The 22,995-nt window shown below is 48.5% G+C and overlaps 1 protein-coding gene across 6 annotated transcripts in view; it reads right to left on the bottom strand.

Moving 5' to 3' along the window:
- The window catches only part of Git2 (GIT ArfGAP 2), a 41,646-nt gene that overhangs the window by 15,608 nt on the left and 3,043 nt on the right, over nucleotides 1-22,995 (bottom strand). For 3 of the 6 annotated variants that reach the window (XM_032887254.1, XM_032887255.1, XM_032887260.1), the window contains exons 2-13: nucleotides 22,366-22,499; nucleotides 20,102-20,214; nucleotides 19,455-19,560; nucleotides 17,675-17,761; nucleotides 17,439-17,569; nucleotides 14,334-14,428; nucleotides 8,868-8,913; nucleotides 7,847-7,898; nucleotides 5,120-5,192; nucleotides 4,775-4,872; nucleotides 3,689-3,800; nucleotides 1,128-1,270 (exon numbers count right to left, since the gene is read on the bottom strand). In XM_032887254.1, the coding sequence (XP_032743145.1) occupies nucleotides 1,128-1,270; nucleotides 3,689-3,800; nucleotides 4,775-4,872; nucleotides 5,120-5,192; nucleotides 7,847-7,898; nucleotides 8,868-8,913; nucleotides 14,334-14,428; nucleotides 17,439-17,569; nucleotides 17,675-17,761; nucleotides 19,455-19,560; nucleotides 20,102-20,214; nucleotides 22,366-22,499 (1,190 nt within the window). Of the gene's footprint in view, nucleotides 1-1,127; nucleotides 1,271-3,688; nucleotides 3,801-4,774; nucleotides 4,873-5,119; nucleotides 5,193-7,846; nucleotides 7,899-8,737; nucleotides 8,744-8,867; nucleotides 8,914-14,333; nucleotides 14,429-17,438; nucleotides 17,570-17,674; nucleotides 17,762-19,454; nucleotides 19,561-20,101; nucleotides 20,215-22,365; nucleotides 22,500-22,995 lie in introns of all 6 variants that reach the window. The other 3 variants (XM_032887259.1, XM_032887257.1, XM_032887258.1) reach the window with 3 other exon arrangements.

Here is a 22,995-nt window from a genome sequence, read left to right as displayed (position 1 = left end):
GCGCTTGCTAGGCAAGTGCTCTACTGCTGAGCTAAATCCCCAACCCCCAGCCTAGCTTCTTGTTTATTTATTACTCAGTGTCTGTGGAGTGCCTATCTGGGTCAGTCCTGGATTCAGCCTGCAGTGGGGTGGGGCCTTCTTTTTTTTTTTTTTTTTAAACATTTATTTATTATGTATACGTCATACAGCTTTCTGCCTGCATGTATGCCTGCAGGCCAGAAGAGGGCACCAGACCTGATTATAGATGGTTGTGAGCCACCATGTGGTTGCTGGGAATTGAACTCAGGACCTCTGGAAGAGCAGACAATGCTCTTAACCTCTGAGCCATCTCTCCAGCCCTGGGTGGGGCCTTCTAGATCCCTTGGCCCTCTACCCTACTCACTGAACAGTGGCTTGGTCTCTGTCACGGGGCCCCCCTGGCCTAAGCCCCGAGGCAGCTCTGCACTGCCCTCTAGAACTCAGTTCCTGACTGAGGTGTCCTGAATCTCCACACTGTGTGTGACTCTTTAGGCTGCTCCTACTCATGACCAGCCTTCTCCCAAGGCTGTGGCCGTTCCTTCCATCTTCCCAGACTTTCTTGTTCCACCTTCTACACAGGGCACAGGTCAGAGCCCTGCATTGTCAAGACCTCCTCCCCTGATGCTCTCTCTCCCAACTTCCTCACCTTGTCTGTACTTTCGATGCACACCACCTATGCGGTCTATGTTCTACTGTCCCTCTTCCCCATCAGTGATGTCGTCAGGGGAGGAGCCAAGCACACTGGGAGGATTAACACCCAGAGAAGCCACTCAACACATGCTTTTCTTTGAGTGCCAAGAGTCTCGGCTGATCCTTCACTTGCTTGGGGACAAAGAGCCTTATTTTCAGAGCACTTATTTCATTATCTTTGCTTGGCTTGAGGTAGCAGTGAACCCCTTCCCCTCTACGGCGTCTTCCAAGGCCTAGCCCTGCACTTTTGCCAGTTTTATTTCTTCTGCTATGTGTACGTGTGCTTTTCCTGGTAGTGCTGGGAACGAAACTCAGGGCCTTGCACATACTCGGTGAGCACTCTGCCATGCAGCTACAGCCCCAGGGCGAGAACGAGCTTTAAGAGGGGCATGTGTGTCCGGTGAGGAGTGTCCTCTCACCTTCTGCCGGTTTGTCCTGCTTGCTCTGGTCTCCACGTCTGTGTCTTCATCTGAGGCCACGCTGTCATAGTCCGGCTGGTCATTGTCCTGGCTCTCGGTGTTGTGCTGGTTGCTGACTGTTCTCAGTATGAGCTCCACATTGTCTGTTCACAGGAGGAGGAGAACTAGTTCATTAAAATACACTTTCCCTTCTAAACGACCACCAAGATGACTGTCTGGCTTAGCCACAGAAAGAGTAACACTGCACTCACACCCAGAGGTTGATCAAAACAGGCGGATCTAGTGCTTCCCATTCACCTGTCGAGCCCAGACAGGCCCCATCGCTCCACACTGTACAAGTAAGGGGAAGGCAGGCAAGTGGACTGTGCCGTGCGCAGAGGACGGCAAGTTCAACAGGAAGCTCTGGGCATGGAGACACTCGCCTTCAATCCCAGCACCAGGAAGAGGCAGGTGATTCCTATAGTTTAGAGGTCAGCCTCATCTACTAGTGAGCTCCAGGACAGCCAATGCTACATTCTGTGCCTCAAAAATAAACCAACTAAACCACAGAAAGCACAGCCTAGAAATCAGTGTAGAGAATAGGGACACAGTGGTCGGCCGTCTAAGTCCAGGCTGGGAGACAGAGGAGAGAATACTGGATCACGTGGACACACACACGTGTCAGTAGTGTCCATTCCACAGACGGGAGGGGACACACTCTTGCACATTTAGAACAAGTGTTCGGAAACCTCCGAAGACTCTTGGTTTACTTGAGGCAACTCAAGTTATGCTCCAATTTGCAATGATCTTTTACAGAGCTTCATCTGGACAGTGAATTCTTATTTCTTAAGAGGTACTGGTCCTATTTAACTTTTTTTTTTTTTTTCTTTTTTTTGGAGCTGGGGACCGAACCCAGGGCCTTGCGCTTGCTAGGCAAGCGCTCTACCACTGAGCTAAATCCCCAACCCCCTATTTAACGTTTACAGTAAATCTTTAACATGCACCTGCATGCCAATAGAGGTAAAAAAGACTGACTGCAGACGCTGTAGCCACTCGTGACAGGCTGGCCTGTTTTTCTCTACTCATTGTTCTAAGCATGTACGCACACATAAGGTCTTGCCCTAAAAGCTTGTGGTCACTGAGGTTCCTAGAGGAGACAGAGGACTACAGTTCCTGAGACCGCTGGTCACAGCCTTTCATGAGCCAATCAACACACAGCCTTGTTTCACATGCCTCTGTTTAAGGCGCCCTATGTAACACACACTGTGGATCCATGACCATGATCTGAGGACAACGGCATTTCAACTCACGCCAGGAAGACGCTCACTGACCACACACAGCTTCCCACAGTCTCCTCTCAGCCTCCTTGCACTCACGGACATCGTTCAACACCACCCACTGAGCTTCGAGCCTTTACTCAAGCAGTGAAATCACAACAAAAAGTATGAGAACTCGGACAGACATGGCCACTGACACAGTGAAACCAAAACATGCAGGAAGGTGCCAGCCTCAAGCCCAGCCAGAAATCCAGAGATGTGCTTTGGTCAAGTATCAGATGTGCCGGCGAGGAGCAACTCCATGTGTCTGTTCATCTGGGTAGGGCACTGTGCCCTGGACGGTCGCTATCTAAACACTTACCTTACACACAAAGACTGCACCAGGCCGTTAGAACCATCACTAAGGACTCCTGGGAGATGTCTGTATTCTAATCGTGTAGCTGTTAATCTAGAGGTGATTATTTTGTTGTTCCTAGTGTTTTTGACATTATACACAATATGAAACATCTGATCATTTCTCTTTTAGAGTGGGCATATTTTGAGGTTTCAAAGTTATACAAAACCTCCAGACTGTACCTTCGCCAATTTAATGCACCTTTTCAGGACGGTTTTACTCTTGGTTGAATTAAAAGAATCAAATTCCTTAACAAGCAAGGGGAACACAAATTATTGTTAGTTAGTGATTCCTGCCTTAGGGGAGTATGATATTAACTGGAGCCTGAATGTTTATGGTATAAGCATCTTGTTTAAGTACCTCAAAATAAAAAGGCATAGTTCCCGTATCTATAAAAAAATCAAGAACAAACTTACAGGCTGGCTATGAGGAAGTGGGTCCTATGTCTGGAGACAGGACCTCTAAGAGCCATCCTGAAACACATGTTCGGCGGGCACCCCAGCACCCCAGTGCTTGGTACAGACACCTGCCATTCACAGCAGGAAGCGGTAATCACTCAGAGGCAGAGGTTCTGAATTAAGTGACCACAGGGAATACAGCTGTGGTCAAGAGTCTTCCTCTCCTTATTCATGTCCCTCGGAAAATTTGTTAGGCTTTCGGGTTAACTTTGAGGAGCCAATTTTATGGGAAAGAAGTGATCAGGAAACACATCTAAGATGAGTCTGAATAATTCTTAGTGATTTCGAGGCACTCCTTACTCTTCAGGGCTCCAACAGGTACCTTTCTGTCAGAACGCATCAGCGAGGAGGCTCTCAGCAGGGGCTGTACTTCCAAGTGCCCCCTCACCTCCAGCTCTGGACTGAACAGCGTGTCCTAGAAGGCCCCAGGCACTCTCAGGGCTGGACACTTGCCTTTTGACCTGGAGAGAGGACTGCCTTGCTGTCTCCTCTTGGCATCACTGAGGATGTCGATGACCAGTGTAGCAAATTCATGGGCATTAAACCGAGCTAATTTCTGTCTGCCCTATGGGTGAGGAGAGAATGGGCAGAATTATCCAGTGTAAGAGTGTAAGCATGGAGAGCGGTGGCGACCACCCAGGATGCAGCTTACACCAAGGGTCTCCAGCTCAGTCACATGAACTCGGTCCCCATCACTCTCTAACCAACACCAATGGTTCCTGCGGCAGCGGCTTCAAACCACTTACTTCCGAGAACTTAACGTCTACACTTCTACAGCACAGATTACTGTTATGAATGAAAATAAAATGGTTCTGGCTGGATGTGCAGCTCACTGTGGAACACCTGACAAGCAATTATAAGGCCCTGGCTTCCATCCTCAGAGCTGCCAGATTAGAACACGCAGTTCTATTCCCACTGATTTAGTGTGAAGTGAGTGAGACGGCAATCTGGGGGAAATCTCGCTTTAGGGATAAGGTAGTAGACTGGACATGGGTCCGCTCTCACAGGCAGCCACTGGTCAGAGGTAAATCCTCTCCTCACGCCTCCTTCCTGTCAGAGGCTGAGGCTCCCTTCAGTGTTCTACTGTTATAGACAGCACACCAGGGGAAACCACATGTATAAACCCACTTTAATTTTATTGGAAATATTTAAATGAGGATTCCTTTGTACAAGGAGGGATTTACTTAAATCTGAGGCTTCTGATCAACTAAAAAGCAAATTCCTTCCCTTTGTTCTCTCCACTTTCCTCCCACCATCTTTGTCATGGTCTTGCTATGTAGCCCAGGCAAGCTTTCAGCTTGAGGTCCCCCCGTCCCAGCTTCCTGAGCCCCAGGATCCCCCCAGAAGCCAACAAGGCACCCACAAGCTTGTGGGTGATACGAGGGGCCATCATGCTCCCCACCGACCCGAGTCTCCTTTACTATCGTCTCTCATTTTCTTCTCTCAAGTGTACGCTGTTTATGTGCAGGATACTCAACACCATGACATCAGTCATTCCCCAAATAGCACTATTAGCAAATTTCATACAGAGCCACTTGCCTGGTTTCGCGTCGAGGAGTACTCAGGGTTGACCGGAAGAAAGGGAACGACGGTTGTCTCAGTTACCAAGGTGCTGTGGTTTTGCGTGGCAAGCCAGACTAGCCGGAAGAAAAGAGCCAAGAGACAAGTCTCATCACACCTGTGGTGCCATGGCTCTGCCGGGAGGCATGGCTCATGCACTGAGGGAGACTGGGGAAGCACGCTTGGAAGGCAGCACGTGCAAGAGTACATGTCTACACACGGGTTATGAGGACAGTAGCAACTGGGCAAGAAGAAACCAGGCTGGCCGCCGGCCACCGCCCGCTGGGAGCAGAAGCTTAGAGGGTAGGCCACGCGTTACGTCACCTGCATCAGTCTCTCGTCTGTCAACTTCATCGTACACATCCATGGCAAGTTCTTCAAACAAATGATTACTTAGCTGAAAGTAAAAATATCAGGAACACAAGGGACAACAATTAACGAGGACGCCTGTCACATCATCACCCTTTATCTCCAGTGTTCTACTCAAAGCCAGTGCCTGGTGACCAACATCATTAGAACAACAGCGTTTTCTCAGGCCCCTCTCTTCCAACACACAGGCTACAGCCACAGAGAAGGCAAGAGTGACTTACAAACCCTCTCAAGCACAAGTTCCCATCCTGCTCCCTGTGTTAGCCAGGACCCCAGAAGTCTCTGCTGTCCTGAGAACTTTTGTCTGCTCTACAACAGGAAGGGGTCCTACATCCCTGGCAGAGAAAGAAGACCCACAAGTGGGGATGGTGATGAAGCTCAACGTCGGATGACTGCTACACTGTGCAAGGCCCTGCATTAGGCGGTTGCACTGGTGGGGGGGCGGGTAAGGATGCTGCTGTGTGGCACGCGTCTCAGCGAGGCTTCCTATCAAGCAAAGCAGAACGTGGCTCCCCAGTGTGGTATGGGGTGCAGCTCACAGCACATCCACACAGACCAGACTTTCGCACAGCAGCCGGGATCTGGGCGACTATCAAGGTCATCCCACTGAGACCAGCTGAAGCTGCAGCCATGGGTTCTGGCTCCTCTGTCTCATGAAACTCATCCTGCATCTCAACAGCTGTGGCCTCTCTACTCCTCCTGCCCTGTGTAAAACAGCAGGGTATGAAATTCTGTCACTGTAGTTTCGAGAAAGAAAAAAAGATACGGGAGAAACAGAGGCTGAGCAAATATGCCAAACCTGGAGCCTGCGCTTGCAGAGAGCAAGGTGACTGAGGACTGAGGTGACTGAGGTGACTGAGGACTGAGGTGACTGAGGACTGAGGATGGCGGTCCCATCTCCTTTTAAGTTCCCTAGTGCACTCAAATTAACTTATCGTTCAAAATGACCCCGAAAGAATCCTGCCAGGGCAGATGAGGAGGTCTCAGCGCTCGCACATGCCAGAACTCTCTAGTTCCTCCCTCCAGGGTTTGGACTGAAAGCTTTTCTGTTGTCACTAATGGTGACATGGCTGCTCTGCTGAGGGCTGGTGGCATCTTAGACATGGTGTTAGATACCATTCAGAGCCAGCAGCAAGGACAGCTAGAATTCACTCTTGTCTCACTTCACAGCGAAGGGATCGAGGAACAGGCATTAACGGCCTGAAGACTTTCAGAGTGTTAACATTTCATAATTCAAGAATACATTGTTTTTATCTGTTATATCTCTCAGTTTTTCACTAGGGATGGAGGAGAGCATACGAGACAGACTCAGGAAGGGAAGAAATGAAAACGATGGAAGAGGACGAAGCAGGGGATGAGTGCTGCCCTGCCCTGCCCTGCCCTGCTCAGAGGAGCCACTCATGAGGAGGAGGCCAGGGATGCACAGCAGGACAGACAGAGCTCCCTTCCCAGCACTTCTGTGCTCTGGGGCTGACGTGAGCCGGGTCAGTCTGACACACAGCCTAAGGTTTTACAGGCACAGGAAACTATGCCAGGTATTTATTTAATGCCCGCCCCATGTCAGGTATTACAGGCATGACCTCAGGCTCCATGTGATATCCACCCAGCCAACAGACAGAGGAAGGGGGGGTCTGACGCCATGTATGACACTTGTAGCCTACCAGGAAGCACACGGCAAGCATACACTTGACTCGTTGTTATCTCAGCATGTGCTTCCTCAATTTAAGAAAGGCACGACACACTCAAACACACAGCCATAGATACAGAACACAGAGACATCAAACAAATTGCATAACCATTTATTTCACAGTGTAATTAAGTACTAGCAGGAATAAATTCACTTACGTGATAGTGACACCCTACGTGGCTGTAAAAATCTCCGTGAAAGGGAAGGAGGGGAACCACAAAGCAGGAAATCGGGCTTTACCTACACACTCAAGCTCTAAGTCCCAGAGGAGCCAGACAAGGCAACACACAGACACAAGCCCTGCAGCAGGGCTCCAAGGCAGGGAATCTGCGCTCAGAGAGCTGCTTCACAGAGCTGCCCCAACAGTGCACGCACACCTAACCAGGGGGAAGTAGGTTGGTGCCTAAGGGTTAAAGACAAGAAGAAGCAAAGGCTCTTGGTTCTGACCCAGGAGGCACTGAGGACAGGTAAGGAGTGAAATCTCACAAGGTGAGCAGGAAGCACCAGGCGAGACTTCATGGGAAAGACGGACAAAGGGCCTCTTGCAAATAATGCAGAAAGATTAAAGTGATCTTATGGCCCACAGGCCTGGGCAAACTCTGAGATCATGAGCTTTCAGCAGCATAAACTGAAGAAGCTGGAGGAACGGCATCTGAGGGCAGCAGAGTGTCACTGCCCTACCAGCAGCAGCCATCAAATGTGCTTAGTGTCCCACATGAGTGAGGGGCAAATGCCAAGGAAGGGCACCCACACCCCAGGACCCTGAGACACACCGTCTTGAAAACAATCCTATACTATCCCAGGCAGGGGCTGCGTTTCTGACAGACAAGATGGCAGGTTGTTTGAGGTGGTCAGAGGACTGGATGTACCAACGTGCTCTGCTCTTCCCTGCTGCACACAGACCCAACAGCATGAGTCTAACTTAACACTAGCAGGTGACTCTGACAACAGGGACCAGCAGGGGCTCCATAGGGTTCCAGAGAAGAGATACTCACAGACTGAAGTTTCTTCTTGGCAGCTTTTGCCAACTCAGACAAATCCAGGCTGCTAAGAAAATGCACAAAACCATTAAGCAAGTACACAGAAGGGCCCTGTGACCTCAATAGAAGATTAAGACACCCACGGGATGAGATATCACTGTTTTCGGAACCATTCTGTAGCCGAAAGTCACTGAAGACATAACCATTTGGTCAGGACTTCTAGAAACCCACAGTCAGGTAACACAATAAAGAGAAACTGCCCGACAGCTGGGTGACAACAGCTGGGTGACATCTGCTCATCAATTCATCTCTAGGCCTTGGGGTGGGGCTCAGTGGGAAAGTGTTTGTCCAATGTGTGAGCCACTGAGCTGCATCCATGGCACAAAGAAAAAGGCAAGACAAACGGAGAGGAAAGAGAAAAGGCAGAAAGACAGGCTCACGGCTGGTCAGCAGTGAGTCACCTTGTCAGCTCTGGCAGCGCTGGCCCAACAGGGCTTCAGGGTTCACTGCAGCAGTAACAGTCATTGTACCACCTTACAGCTGGGCCAGCAGCTGAGGGCTCTTTTACTCAGCTCATGAACTAAGGATGGCTTTGTTTTCAAACATTTTGAGTAGAGAAGGAAAAAGAACATCAATTTCCCAAAATGTAAAATTTCATCCAGCCTGTAACCCTAACCCACTGACACTCCAGAGGACATGCTGACAGCCTGACAGGCTGACAGCTCCGAGATGAATGTAAACTGTGCCAGCCTCTGTCAGAGACAGAGCATCCCGTGCTTCCTGACACAGAAACACCTGTGGATAGGACACCAACAGCAGACAAGCGGACACACAGTGGCGGTATCACTGGGGTGCGCATGTCACCTGGGCTCTTCCCAGCCAGGTTTCACACGGTGGTTTACTTACAGCCGTCTATTTCCAAAGTGTATAGCCATAAAAGAGAGAAATGTATGAGCGCTGTTAAACACAACATATAATACACTCCAATACTGTAAACCAAGGCGATGCAGGGCAGATAAACTAAACCGGTCCTTACCTGTCTGCCATCTGAGGGATTATAAAGTGCTGTCCGTTCTTATGATCTGAAACAGAAACCAGTTTTGCTCAGATCAATTTTGAGATCACCATTTTTTTGTCAGTTTAAGCTTCCCACTTACCCATGTTCCATAACCATGTGCCGCACGGGAGAACAGGAATGTTCTGAGACTGGAGACTGGACACAAGTCCCTGAGACCTGTCCAGTCTCAGACATCACTCAGTGAAGGACGCTGAGGAGCCAGGGTAGCTCAAAGCGGGCTGTCAGCCCACGGCGGCAGATGGCAGAGCTGCACTAAGCTTGGGAGAGGTTCAATCAAACAGGCGGTGGAAACGAGCCAGGGCTAGAGCAGGTGCGCTTTGCGTGTGCTCTAGAGGGGCTCGACCTTGCCATCTGCTGAGTGCCTGTGCCCTTACCCAGCTTTTAGAACACTGATTCACGTTCCAATGATAAAGCTACCCCAAGCGCCAACGTGCGCTTCTGTGTGCACTCAGTCTACCCTCCTAGGCCATGGCCGGGAGCGGGAGCACACGGTACACGTGAGTCTTACTTGGTAGGAGTGGCTGTCTTTAGCAGCTCTGGCATTTTGCAATCTGAGCAGCAAGCAGAGTGCAGAGGCCATGCCTGTAGTCCCAGCACAAGGGAAGCTCAGTTAGAGGGACCGAGCTACACAGCGAGCTCTCCTGAGACAAACACTGAAGGCAGCAACCTTCCCCCCTCTGAAACTGGCTGCCATGTGGGTGCTGGTGCCAAGGCGATTTTCCAGCCCCCACTTCCTATTTTTTTAAATTCACTTATTTTATTGCACATGCATTGGTGTTTTGTCTGCATGCACGTCTGTGTGAGGGTCTGATTCCCCTGGATCTGAAGTTATAGACAGCTGTGATCTGCCATGTGGTTGCTGGGAATTGAACTCAGGACCTCTGGAAGGGGAGATTATAATATATAAACTTTTTAAAAAAGATGTATTTATTTGTGTATGAGTGCTCTGTCTGTATGTACACCCACATGCCAGAAGAGGGCATCAGATCCCATGACAGATGATCATGAGCTACCATGTGGTTGCTGGGATTTGGACTCAGGACCTCTGAAGAACAGACAGTGCTCGTAACTGCTGAGCCACCTCTCCAGCCCTATAGATAGCCTTATGTCTGTTCATTCACACGCTTACATACACTTCCTCCCCAACCCCTGTGGCAGTGCTGGGAACCCAACCCAGGGCATCAGGCTTCGGTGTGCTGCAAACACTCACAGCCCTGTAAAATGGTATTTTTCAAGAAGTTGAATTTTTTGTCTTAACACATCCCATTAAAGAAAATGTCAGGTTCAGGAACTAGGAAGAGGGGCTGGAGAGACGGCTCAGCATGAAGAGCGCTGACTGCTCTCGCCAAGGTCCTGGGTTTCTTACACAGTGGACAGCTCGGCTTTTGTCCTGTAGCCCTCTCCTGACGCTCCTGCTTACGTGGTCTCTAACAGTCAATGCAGACAGTTTTGGATGTGTGTGGTTGGATTTACATCATTTGTTACTTTCTGCTTAAGCTTCAGGTTTTTTCCTTTTTGTTGTTTTTGAATATTTTTAATAAATACCTTTCAATTATATGAGTACTGCTTAACGATGTGTTTTGTTTTGTTTTTAAATTTATCTCTAGGGTTTCTGACCCCACATTTCTGTCTGTCTTTTGGTGGCTAAGTAAGCTTGCACACTTAGAAGCCTTCCTGCTTCAAGCGGAGCGTAGGGGTGCTGTGTGCCCTGCTTCGCTCACTTTCTCCGTCCTCCGCGCAGCCCCGTAGTCTGCTGTACCCTGCGTGACAGAGCCTCTGCTGTCAGCTGCCACCTAGGGCTGCAGCCAGGGCTGCTCTGCTCCCATGCACTTCTTGCTGGGGCTGCCCTTCCATCGTACAGCATCTCCACGATGGCCCCAGGCCCACGCTGACCTGAGGAAATCTCTCTAGTTCTGCTGCTAGAGCAATTTTTCTTCATTTTACAATGTGTTTAATTTGCCTTCATGATAAAGGCTTTGCTGGGTATGGAGCCCTAGGCCAGCAATTCTTTTCTTTGGCCACCTAAATAATCATTCCTTTTAATTTAAACTAAATTCCATCAGATTTCCTTTTCCTCTGAGTGACTTTTGAGACGCACCAGGGCAACGGTGGGATGCTCAAAAAGTTGGCACTTCAGATGTACTCACAGAAATCTATGCCAAATATCCCACAATATTAATTAAGTAAAAATCTGAAACTTGTACCATCCTAGGTCCTGGGTACTTCAGATAAAGGATATTCAAAGCTCGACGTGTGAAATACCAGACTGACGTCTGTGAGTGTCTTCAATGCTAGCTTTCAGTAGCTGGATGCTGATATGTCTCGTGCTGCTTTCTGTTCATTCACCTTCTTTGGGTGGTGGTATTTCCTATGTGGGCACGCAGAGGCCAGACGCTGGCACAGTCGTCTTCTCAATCACTTCTCTACCCTAGTATTCTTACTGTATGAAACACGCATTTTATTATGTGTACATGTGTTTTCCCTACACATCTACACATGCGGTACTTGTGCTTGGTGCCTGCCTCTGCCTCCAAGTGCTGAGATTTAAAGGTATGAAGCCCACTTCTACAGCTTTAAGAAATTAATTTTGAGATTACAATTGCATCATTTTCACTTCTTTCCCCCTGCAAACTCTCAGACACCCTCCTTGCTCCTTCAAACACATAGCCTCTTTCCATCAGTAATTGCTGTTGTTGCACATATGTACATGCCACCACTGTATGCATACATGCACAGACCACCACCGCATGCATATATGCACAGACCACCACTGTATGCGCATATGCACATGCCACCACCGTATGGGTATATGCACAGACCACCACTGTATGAGTACATATACATTACCACCACTGTATGATGAGACAGGGTCTCTTACTAAAACCTGGAATTTGTTAGACTCACTGGCCAGCAAAGCCCAGCGATCCTAGTTTCTCTGCTTCCCCAGTGTGGTTTATTACAGGCTTGTGCCCCATACCTGGCTTCTTACATGGATGCTAGAACCAAGCACAGGTTTTAGGCTTGCAGAGCAAGTCCTTATCTGCACAGTGTCCCCACCAATACTCCTAGTGCTCCCCACAGGTCCCAAGGCATGCTGCTGCTGGCTCTCCCTCGTGCTGGGACTGGGCCTTCTGCATGTCAAGTAACCACTCCACCATGAGCCAATCACACCTAGATGTAGATTTTCAACTTACATCTTGAACATTTCTAGCCCTCTACTAAACCTATTAATCTGGAGTTAATAGTTTAGGTACTATAATTTTATTTTATTTTATTTTTTGTTTTTTTGACACGGTTTCTCTATGTAGCTCTGGCTGTCCTAGACCAGGTTGACCTCAAACTCAAGAGTCTCAGCTGCCCCTGCCTCCGTAACTAAAAGTGTGCACCACCACTGTCCCTGTAACTTTCATTTCTAACATCCCTACTCGAGTCTGCTATCTTATGTTTGCTGCTTTTCAGACCACGGTCTCACTAGCTGGTTAAACGTTTCTGACAATTCCAACAGGACAGCTCATGGGAGCTGGCTCGCTATCATGTGCGTCACAGGGCCACTCAGGTCACTGGGTGGCCCATTCTCTTTACCTGCTGGCCCCAGGCCTAGTGTCTGTTCACCTAGTGTCTATTTTCTCCATGGAGCCCTTGACGTTTTCCTGGCTCTTTATCCTCTGAGTCACTGTGGATGGAATCTGGGATATTTTAAACATTGTATTGAGAGACTCTGGGTTTCTTCAAGAGCTGTGTAAAGAGTTATTTCTGTTTCTAGAAGACAAGAGAGCAGGCAGGGCTTTGCCTGCTAAGCAGGCAGCAAGAGACACACAAACCATATCCTTTCACACTGGTGGCCAGACATTTAGACACCTGTGTTATATACACAGTGCCACTGCTGTTATTATATACTGTGTTATATACACAGTGCCACTGCTGTTATTATATACACTGCCACTGCTGTTATTATATACTGTGTTATATACACACTGCCACTGCTGTTATTATATACTGTGTTATATACACTACCACTGCTGTTATTATATACTGTGTTATATACACTACCACTGTTGTTATTATATACTGTGTTATATACACACTGCCATTACTGTTGCTACCTACCCATACCTCCTTAGAAAGAATGGGAGATAAAATAAAACCACCCAGAGGAACCTTCTTCCTGTCGGTCTGCTTCAAGTCTCATTCCTCAAATTGGAAAGAAAGGCCTCTTTGTACCTGCTGTGCAGCTCCAGATCACAGGCCACCAGCTTGACGGGACTTCAGGTCTTGCCATTCTTAGCTAGGATTTGGTTTTCAGAGCTGAACCCTCTGTGCATAGTTTTTAATTCCATTCAGAAGGAGAGATGGGCCAAAGTATGCTTGGTCCACCTCGCCCCCAAGTGCTCCTAATCCTACTGTACAAGCAGGGTAAGGAACCTCTGCACACATGCACGTGGGCGCGGTGCGGCAAACCCTGAGCCCATGAGGTGGCTCAGAATTAAAAGTACTCGATGCCACTTCTGACAATCTAAGTGTGATCCCCAGAAACCACATGGTAGGAGAAGACTCCCACATGTTGAACTCTGCCCTGTGTGCACACCCCCACCCCGCAGTATGTGTTCCTCCACAAACATGTACTTTCCTGGGGTTGGCCATGTCTGTGTAGGGCTGAAGAGACAAGGCTGTGGGCTTTGTGATTTCTGCTGCAGCTGTGTACTTTACTCAGCTCTGCTACTGTCCAGTGACTGCAACAGCAGCCATGGTTATCTCGCGGCAACACGTTACGTAATAAAACTGTAGCTCACTGACTCCTGTCCAGATCACAAACAAGGCCAGGTAAAGGCCAGGCTCACGCTGACAAGCTGCTCTGAGACAGCCGAGAAGTTTACACAACCACGTTCCGAAATGTTGTATAGCCCCCCTCTTTGTATGGGGTGTCGACCTGAGTGACCCTCTTTCCTTTATTAGTGTGGGTACTTAGAGATTTCCAGACTTATGAGAGGGATAAAGACTAATTTCATTTAATGAGGGAAGAGAGAATGAATAAATGGCCAAGGCAAGGTTCTGAAGAGCCAACAGGCTGTCCTGCCCTCAGCATTCTTCTGGTAATGACGGCTCTAGCTCTTCCCCTGCACGGTGTGTGGCATCAGGAGGGTTTGGAGGGAGAAAGGGCAGGGCAATGATGGAATTCGAGCGTCTCGAGAGTTGTGTGGGAAGCTTAAAACCAGCTGAAGGCACACAGCAGTTGCAGGCCGAGCTGGGAGACACAGGAGATGCTATTTGAAATGCACAACAAAAACAACTAAAAATCCTGCAGTTATACTCTTCTTCCAATACAAACCCTGCTGACAATCTTCTACTTCTTTCTTTTCAAGTACAGATGTTGTCCTGACTTGTCCCTCCAGATTCGGGGTGAGCAAGGCTCCCCTCCGCACTCACCTGGTTTCCGGCCGCAGAGGTAGAAGGCCAGCCTGTCTGTCAGCTCGTACTGTATTTCTACGAGGCGTTCAGCCAGCTCACGGTGTCCTCCTTGCCTACCAAGAGACAAAGTACCATTGACACAGCTCACAGTCCACTGGCCAAGCGAGAGCACAAAGCCCTCGAGACACCTGAGCAGCTTACCCAGCATGGCCGCCTGGAACGCTGTGCATGGCCGACTATCACCATCATCACTCTCAGTCCCTCTGTGAGCTGGTGCTCCCACCCACGATAGCCTCTAACCTTACGGATGTGTAAGAGTGCATTCTATGCACTTAACGACTTATGAGAGGGATAAAAATTGACTTCATTTAACGAGGTAATGGAAGAGGTTCTCAATAGCTAACTGGTGTGCTCCCAGAATAGAGACCCTTGGGAATTCTGAATCAGTAAGGCAGGATGGCCTCAGGCGTCAACATTCTGGAGAAGCCCTTCCTTCACATGATCCTGATGGATGGCGTCAGTTGGCCTCAGATCAGTCTAGAAATCAGAAATCACTTCAAGGGCTTCAAGGCAGACTGACCCACTGCAGAGCTCACCCCTGTGGCTACTTCTGCCTCTTCGTCAACAGGAAACAGCATTTGCCTTTCTTAACTCACAGTCAAGCGGCTTGGACCCTCTCAGCACAGAAGTAAACGCTTATGCTGAGACCCTGCCCCTTGCCAAGTGCACAAGAGCCTGAGGTGACTGACAGGGTCTGCAGTGGGTTCTGGTTCTCTTTAAGATCAGTCTAGCTTCAGCCAGTTCCTCTTTCCACATAATGCTTCACACGAGTCTAACAGTTCCTCAGGTTTGCACTGGTGCACCTGGCACAGCTCTCTTGGTGCTGGGTGAAACAGAGCAGCACGGTGTGGGTCCTCGGTGCGGATGAAGCACTGTGCACATCTCACGACCCCACACCTGTCTCCAGTCCCATCTCCACGGGGATGAACACTGTCTGTTCCCGCCTTCCACGGGGACTGCCTTTCCTCTCTGGAGAATCCTTTAGCTCCTCCTTTACATGCCCATATTCAACTGACTCCTCAAAGACCATCTGAAGGAAGGGAGTCACTGGGCCACCACAAAGAAGCCTTACATACGTTCCATTTTCTGCAGGCATGTGGGCCCACGTGTGTGGATTCGCATGCATAAGGAGGCTCAAGGCTTACATCAGTTTACATCCTCCTGGACTACCCTCTACTTATCTTTGAGGCAGGGTCTTGACTGAACTAGAACTTGATGGTACAGCTAGTCTTGCTAGTCTCTGTCTCTGCCTGCTCCGGCTAGAATTCAGTAGGCCCCACTCCTACATGGCATTTATGTGCGTTCTGGGGACCTGAACTCTGATCCTCATGCCCATACAGCAAGTACTTTAATTAGTGAACCACAGCCCCTAACATACGTTCTTTAAAATTTATTAAGTATGTGGCTCAGGGGACAACTTCTGGGAGTGGGTTCTTCCTTTCTATCGTAGTGAGGAAGCAGGGTCTCTCTGCCATGCTGCACAGGCTAGGAGAGCTGGCTCACACTATCTCTCCTCTCTCTGCCTCTCATCTGGCTGGGTTTACGGATGTGTGAAACCACACCTGGCTTTTCCTGTGGACCCCAGGAACCACACTCAGGCTGTTAAGGCAGCAAGCTTTTCCAGACTGAAGCTTATGCGCTTTTTAAGACCCACTGCCAGCCGTGCATGGCAGTTCACACGTGTGACTGGAGCATGTGGAGGGTGGGCAGCACAAGCAGGAAGACCCTTGTGGATTACAGGGTCATACCCCGTCTTAAAAAGAAAAACTAACTGGAAGCCGAGGAAACTGTAAAAGCTATGCTGGGGAGGCGGCACGGAGCTTGATTCACCTTCACCTGCGCCGGGTACCCGCTGACCCCGGGTTTCCGCCCGGAGAGCAGTCAGATATGAACGGACGGGTGGATTATTTAGTCTCCGAGGAAGAGATCAACCTGACCAGAGGACCCTCGGTTTGATTTCTTCAAGAAAATCAAATGATTTTTGTAGACAAACTACTTGCCACAACTTAGTGGTTGGATCATGAAAATAAAAATTCAGTCAGCCAGCTAAAAAAAAAAAAAAGAAAAAAAAAAGAAAAAAGAAAAACTAAACAAAACAAAACATGGCTGACCATTTTGACGACAATTCATATATAATCTTGATTTGGTTTTTTCAAGAATCTCTTAATCACGTCTTCCAGAGAAGTAAGTGCTAGAACTCCAGGACAGACTTTTGTCATTACCCACTGCATGCACTGTGAGGTAGAACATGATCCTTCATAGTTAATAAAATAACAGGGAGAGAAGGAAAGCCGTCTCTCTCCCATCACTTAAATCTGCAGGTCTAAACATTTATTGGGCCTGTGAAGTCCCCTCCTGCTCCAGCACATGGAGGTGGCAGGACATGGGCATGTGCCGCAGACCCAGGTTACGTGGACACAGTAACAAGTCTGTTCAAGATCTGCCTGCCTTAACCTTGCCCACAGCTGACAGGCCAGTGCTCGGCTCTGTGCTGTTCCCAGCCCAGCTTTGCTCTTCATGCCTATAGGAAACAAGTCACTCAGCGAGCCGTTTCCTGAGTCTTTTCTAATTCTTTAACTTTTAAGATTAAGACATTGATTTTATGTATATAATGTTCTGCCTGCATGTAAGTGCACTGTGTGTGCGCCTGGTGCCTCGGAGGCCAGAAGAGAGTGCCGATCTCATGAAATTGGAGGTACAAATGAGGCACCACTGCTGGAAACTGAACCCTGAACCCTAGTTCTCAGCAAGAGCAGATGGCAATCTGAACCACTGAGCCCACTCTTCAGCCATCCCCATTCCCAGCTCCTGATCCCTGATCTGCACGCTATGACCTGAGAACCACTGGGCTATGAAGACTGGATGTTAGCCACAGCAGCTAGGATGCTGCAATCCTCTCATCTGGCCTGTCTCAGCTGACACACATTTGAAACATCTTCATCAACAAAATAATAGAATATAAATCTTTAACGGGGCTAAACACAAGCCATACACAGTGTAAGTCGCTTGGTCAACAAGGAACCCATGGTCAGCACGCAGTGCAGTGTAAGCTCAGCCCCTCACCTTGCATAGTCAACAGGAGTCTTCCCACTAGAATCGTGTGTGCCTGGGTCAGCTCCGTACACCGCCAGCAATTCGGCCTGTAGGATCTGTCCTGCTTTGGAGGCGACGTGGAGTGGAGTGCTTCCTTTTTCCTAAGAATCATTAATAAGTAGAGAAGAAGAGCAAACTAAGCAGACCCGGCTACCCAAACAAAACTCAGCTCCAGTCTAACATCTGAGTAAGCGACATTTTCGTACAGGATGGAAGAAGTTGGCTTGGGCTCCTAACGACAACAGTCTCAGACAGGTCTCAAGATTCCCTGTTCTCACACTTGAATGGAGTTGCTGAAAAACAAACAGAAACACAGTCGTTGTCAAAGTCAGGAGTGATGTGCCAGAGTTGCTGGCCACTTCTCTTAACACACTTTACATCAGTAAGAGATCTTTATTTGGCTCAGGAAAATGGGGGTGAGGCAGGGTGGGGTGGGGAGGTGTTCTTTGCTGTTCACAATGGCTGCAGGCTGCAGGCAGGTCTGGCTTTTTTTTTACCAACAAGGGGCTTGACCAGCAAAGGCCAGGCTGCCCAAATGCAGGCCTTGCCAGTAAGAGGTCAACCGTAAACCAAGCAAGCAGCACGAGAAAAGGTGATGTGGGGGGATGGATTTCAAGGTCCACGCCCTCCCAGCTGTATGTTCTGAGAAAAACTCTGAGCAGTGCAAGCAGCCTGGGTGCTATGGTGCCCTCTGCCAGTAGGGTTATTGTGTGGACTGAAGGAGATGGGGAATGATTCAGAGCTCAGATGCTGCTACACTATTAAGCTCTAGCTGCTGCCGCCATAGCCCTGATCCCAGGGGCTCCAGGCTGTACATCCTGTCCGCCTGCTCACAGCACCCACTATCCATCTGCACGGTTCGTCCGTCCACACAGCGCTTTCACCAGGTTGCTCTTGTGGGAAACAGGCCTGTGCACACTAAATTCCTATCATCACAGAAAACAAACCGCCCTCCTTCAGGGCTGCTCTCCAACTTTCCTGACTGGTTCCGCGGGGCAGAGAAATCCAGGTAACCAGTCTTTTATTTTTTTTTTTTTAAGATTTTATTTTTAATTATAAGTACATGTGTACATCAATGTACACACTGAGTGCAGGTGCCAACAGAGGGCAGAAGTGGGAGTCAGATCCCCTGAGCTGGAGTTCTATGTGGTTTGAGTCGTCTGATGGGGGCTTCCGTAGGAACAGCACGTCTTCCTCATCACTGACCCATCTTTCCAGCCCAAGCCATCACTGTCTTCTTTTCATCTTCTTCTTACACACACATACTTTTACACTGTAGCCCTCGTTGGCCTAGAACTCACTATATCGACCAAGCTGGCCTTGAATTCACAGGTCTCTTGAATGCTGGGAACTAAAACAGATGTTTGCCACTATACCTGGCTATCAGTTTTTATTTGGTAGAAAAGGAAGCTATTTAGTCAGTAGAAAAATTTCTTACCTACATATACATATTGAGTGAGCATCTAGTTCAAAGCCCTTTCCCAAACCCAGGATGTGCATTTCTATGGCACTTTAGAGACATCCACGGCCCGTGGAGAGAGCGAGCTCCCGCTCAGTGTAGCAGACACTGCTGCGCTGCAGCTCTAGCCGCACTTTGCCTTTTGAAGACCTTCCGGCCTCTGGAGGCTGAAGCCTCGGGCCTCCTCCCTCTACTGCCCTGGTCTCAGATCCTGGGTCCTCTAGAAACACTGTTTTGAAATGGTTATTGTTTCCAAGTAAAGAACTTAGCAAAATCTATGTGAAATCTCTACCAAAAAGTACAAATTAATTATCAATTAAATAAAAGTAAAAGAGGAAAAGTAATAGTTTCTTAGACACCCATTTCCCTCTATCTAGTACGTCCAGGGACAGGAGTGAATGCCACTTAAAGGAGAAAAGTCAGTTATTTAAAGGCAGGAAAGACATTTGTTTCTTCCTCCCAATACTGCTTTAAGTGAAGCAACTGTCACGCCAGGCCCCACAGCAGATTGTACAGGGTGTGCCCACCTTACTAAGATCTTTGGCAGTCACGCTGTCATCGTCACGGCAGGGCAATCTGTGTACAAACGCTAACATCTGATACTTGGCTCTGATGAATTCTGCTTTATTGGGGCTAGTTTGAAAACAAAAAGAACACAGTTCACTTACAGCTCTGGCACATTTCTCATTCCCTGTACTGTAAGAAGAGGAAGTGACCCACACCCCCAGAACAGAGCTGTGATCCATTTCAGCACAGCAGAACGCCTCCACGTTACGCACCTTTCTTCCCTCTGCCTTTCTCCAGTGAGCACCTGGAAGAGGCAGCATTTAACCCTGTGCCGCAGGCCAGGCACTGCCAGAATGCGGTGGCTTCACCTGTCTGGTCACACCTAGACCCCAGCCCTGGTCTCCAAATGGAGAAATGGTCCCCCTGCCTCCCTCTGCCTTCCCAACAGCAAATGCCCCAGGCACAACCCACAGCCCCTGTGAAGGTGATCAAAATAGCCACATTCCTTTTTTTTTTTTTTTTTTTTCTCGGAGCTGGGGACCGAACCCAGGGCCTTGCGCTTCCTAGGTAAGCGCTCTACCACTGAGCTAAATCCCCAGCCCCGCCACATTCCTTTCCACAGAGCCACTTGCTGTGAAGAAATAGAAGTTATAGACATTCCACTCACTGGACTTTATCCTGTGGATTGGCTTTCCGTCTCCCACTCATAATAGAAGCAGGGTCCAGCAAAGAATGCTCCCAGATAGAATTAGCACCATTGCTATACAAGGTCTCAACCATCTAAAAACAAGAAATAGGAAATGATATTTTATTTCCACAGATATTCAAAAAGGATCAGTAACAAAACTGAAAAAACAAGGCTGCATTAAAACCCTCCATGTTTGGTGCTGCTCCACCACTATCCCTGGTTGTACATGAGACCAGGCACCAGGCCACCACTATCCCTGGTTGTACAGTGAGACCGGGCACCAGGCCACCGCTGTCCCTGGTTGTACATGAGACCGGGTACCAGGCCACCGCTGTCCCTGGTTGTACATGAGACCGGGCACCAGGCCACCGCTGTCCCTGGTTGTACATGAGACCGGGCACCAGGCCACCGCTGTCCCTGGTTGTACATGAGACCGGGCACCAGGCCACCGCTGTCCCTGGTTGTACAGTGACACTGAGGAGCTCCACAGGGATGCAGCTTTGCTTGTAGGAGAGCTCAGACCCTGCTCCTGGGCACACACTTGCAAACTGAAGGGAAAGTAACTGGTGACTAGGTTGTCATTCCCTGCCTGATCACATGCTGTTTACCATGTGTGCACCATTTACTTAATACTTTTCATTAAATTCACCTACTTAAAATACTTTATTAGTAATAATTATGCTAGTTTCCTTATACAGTAATGCAAATCTGAGTGCTAAGCTCTCACGCACCCTCTAGAGTCGATGCCTTAAGGTCAACCCTACGGTTTTCAATTATTCATCTCTGGACCGTTTGTAAATCCTAAAATTGTAAACACAGACAGACTTGGGCAGGCCATGCTAACCCTCACGAGAGAATGGGCCTTTGGACACTTCTAACAGAACTCTTGTACTTTCGGTTGTGAGCCTACCCTTTAAAGGCCAAGCCATCTCTGCAGCCTGAGTAGAACTTGTGACAAGCATCTCTCATCGTCCATTCCAAACAGGACTCCCAGAGATGCCGTGCTGCTGGTGTAGCTCTCAGGCTTCTCGTCAGTAACCCGAGCCCCTTGCTTTGGTGCCTTGGTTCAAGTGAGTTTAGGGGCTGCTGTGCAGCTGTTACAGATTTAGCGAGATGTGTGCTAAGACAAATACTGCGAAACACCAGGGTCAGTCCTGAGTTCCAGGAGAACTGAAGGCTGTGTATCTCAGATAGAAGTACAAGGAATACGACATCGGATCCCAAATAGACAAGTGTTAGGACCCCTGACAAGCGCTAGGCACGCAATCATGCAATCAAAACATGCTCAACTTGGCCTCTGCCTAACAGCAAGAGCTTTTTAAAAAATTTCAGATGTTTGTTGAAGCAATTTCTGAGGAATCCCAGTCTATGTTTCTATCAAAGTAGAAAAAAATGTTCTAAAAATATGGGCAGGTGCTCAGGAGTTTGCCTGTTAATGAAAAGTTTCTGGATCATTTATTTGAGTTTATAGGAAAGAAAGACTTTTTTTTTTTTTTTTTTTTTCAGAGCTGGGGACCGAACCCGGGGCTTTTTGCTTGCTAGGCAAGCCCTCTACCCCTGAGCCAAATCCCCAACCCCGAAACACTTTTTAAAAATAATCTCTGAGGCCTGCCGAGGAGGTTCAGTGTTAAACCAAGTCCTGGTGGCTCTGGCAGAGGGCCCGGGTCTGAATCCCAGCACCAGTGTGGTGGGACATGAATGTCTGTAACTCCAGTTTTGGGAAACCTCATGCCCTCTTTTGGCCTCTGTGGGCACATAACCAAACACTTATACATATAAAGAAATAAATCTAAAAAAATTAAAAAATAAAAATGATTTCTGAAGTTGGGCATAGTATTCACCTTTAGTCCTAGTACTTAAGCAGCAGAGGCAGGTGGATATCTGTGAGTTCAAGGCCAGCTAGGGCTACATAGTGAGACTGTCTCAAACAACACACAGCAATTTCTGGTGATAATCTAGAAAGCCAGCAGTGAAGACGCACTAGGAAATGTAAACTTCATATTGACACAGTCTATCCCTAGATCTGTGTATGTGTAACTGGGATTACGTTAGGTGAGCAAGGAGAGAAGAGATGAGGACAGCGCCTTATACTGTCCTCAGAGACGATGGGACAGCCCTTTATTCAACTATAAGCAAAGGAAGCTTCCTAAGACGTAGGATGTGTATCAGGCAGTTCTTTAGTTGCTACCCAACAATCCCTAAAGCGTAATTTCCCAATTCTGAGAATTCTTCCTGTCACTTACCTGAAGCAGGGTTGGAGGCCATGCTGTGTGTTTAAGATGCCTCACTTGGGAGATGTGGCGCCCTAGGCTCCGATGAACACTGCAGCACTCATCACATATGAGAGTCCCCCTGTTCACTGATGCCCAGGAAGGATCTGGAAAAAGAACAACACCTCAGTGGTAAGGACACCAGTTGGTGGCTGTGCACAGGAATAGCAAAAGATGACTGACATTTGCTTTTTAAGAAAAACAGAACATGTTTTGTTGTTTGATATGCTCCCCAGATAGGAAGCTGATGATCCTACCCGCCTTGGATTACTCTGCTAAGTAGACTGGCAGCCTCACACAGCAGTCACCTTCCTGTGCAGGCCACAGTCTGCAGCCTGGATGTGGGTGTACACCACAGACACGTGCTCTCAGAGAACGCTAGTTAAAGTGGCAGATTGAGGCAGCAAGGGTAGATCACTCCACTGTTTTCCTGCGGTGTTGGAGACTGAGCCTGGGCCTTGTCCTTACAGGGCAAGCACTCTACCACTGATCACCAGCTGGGTGACCGAGTTGAGCCCCTTTTTGTGACTAACAGAGCTGTGTGACCTGACAGTGGATTATCTGTGTAACAGTAGCTAAGGTAAATTGTGAATTTATTGCTGC

The sequence above is a fragment of the Rattus rattus genome, chromosome 16, assembly GCF_011064425.1.
Source record: "Rattus rattus isolate New Zealand chromosome 16, Rrattus_CSIRO_v1, whole genome shotgun sequence".
NCBI classification, from domain to species: domain Eukaryota; kingdom Metazoa; phylum Chordata; class Mammalia; order Rodentia; family Muridae; genus Rattus; species Rattus rattus.
Note: the sequence above shows the minus strand (reverse complement) of the source record. Positions and strands in the feature narration are given on the sequence as shown.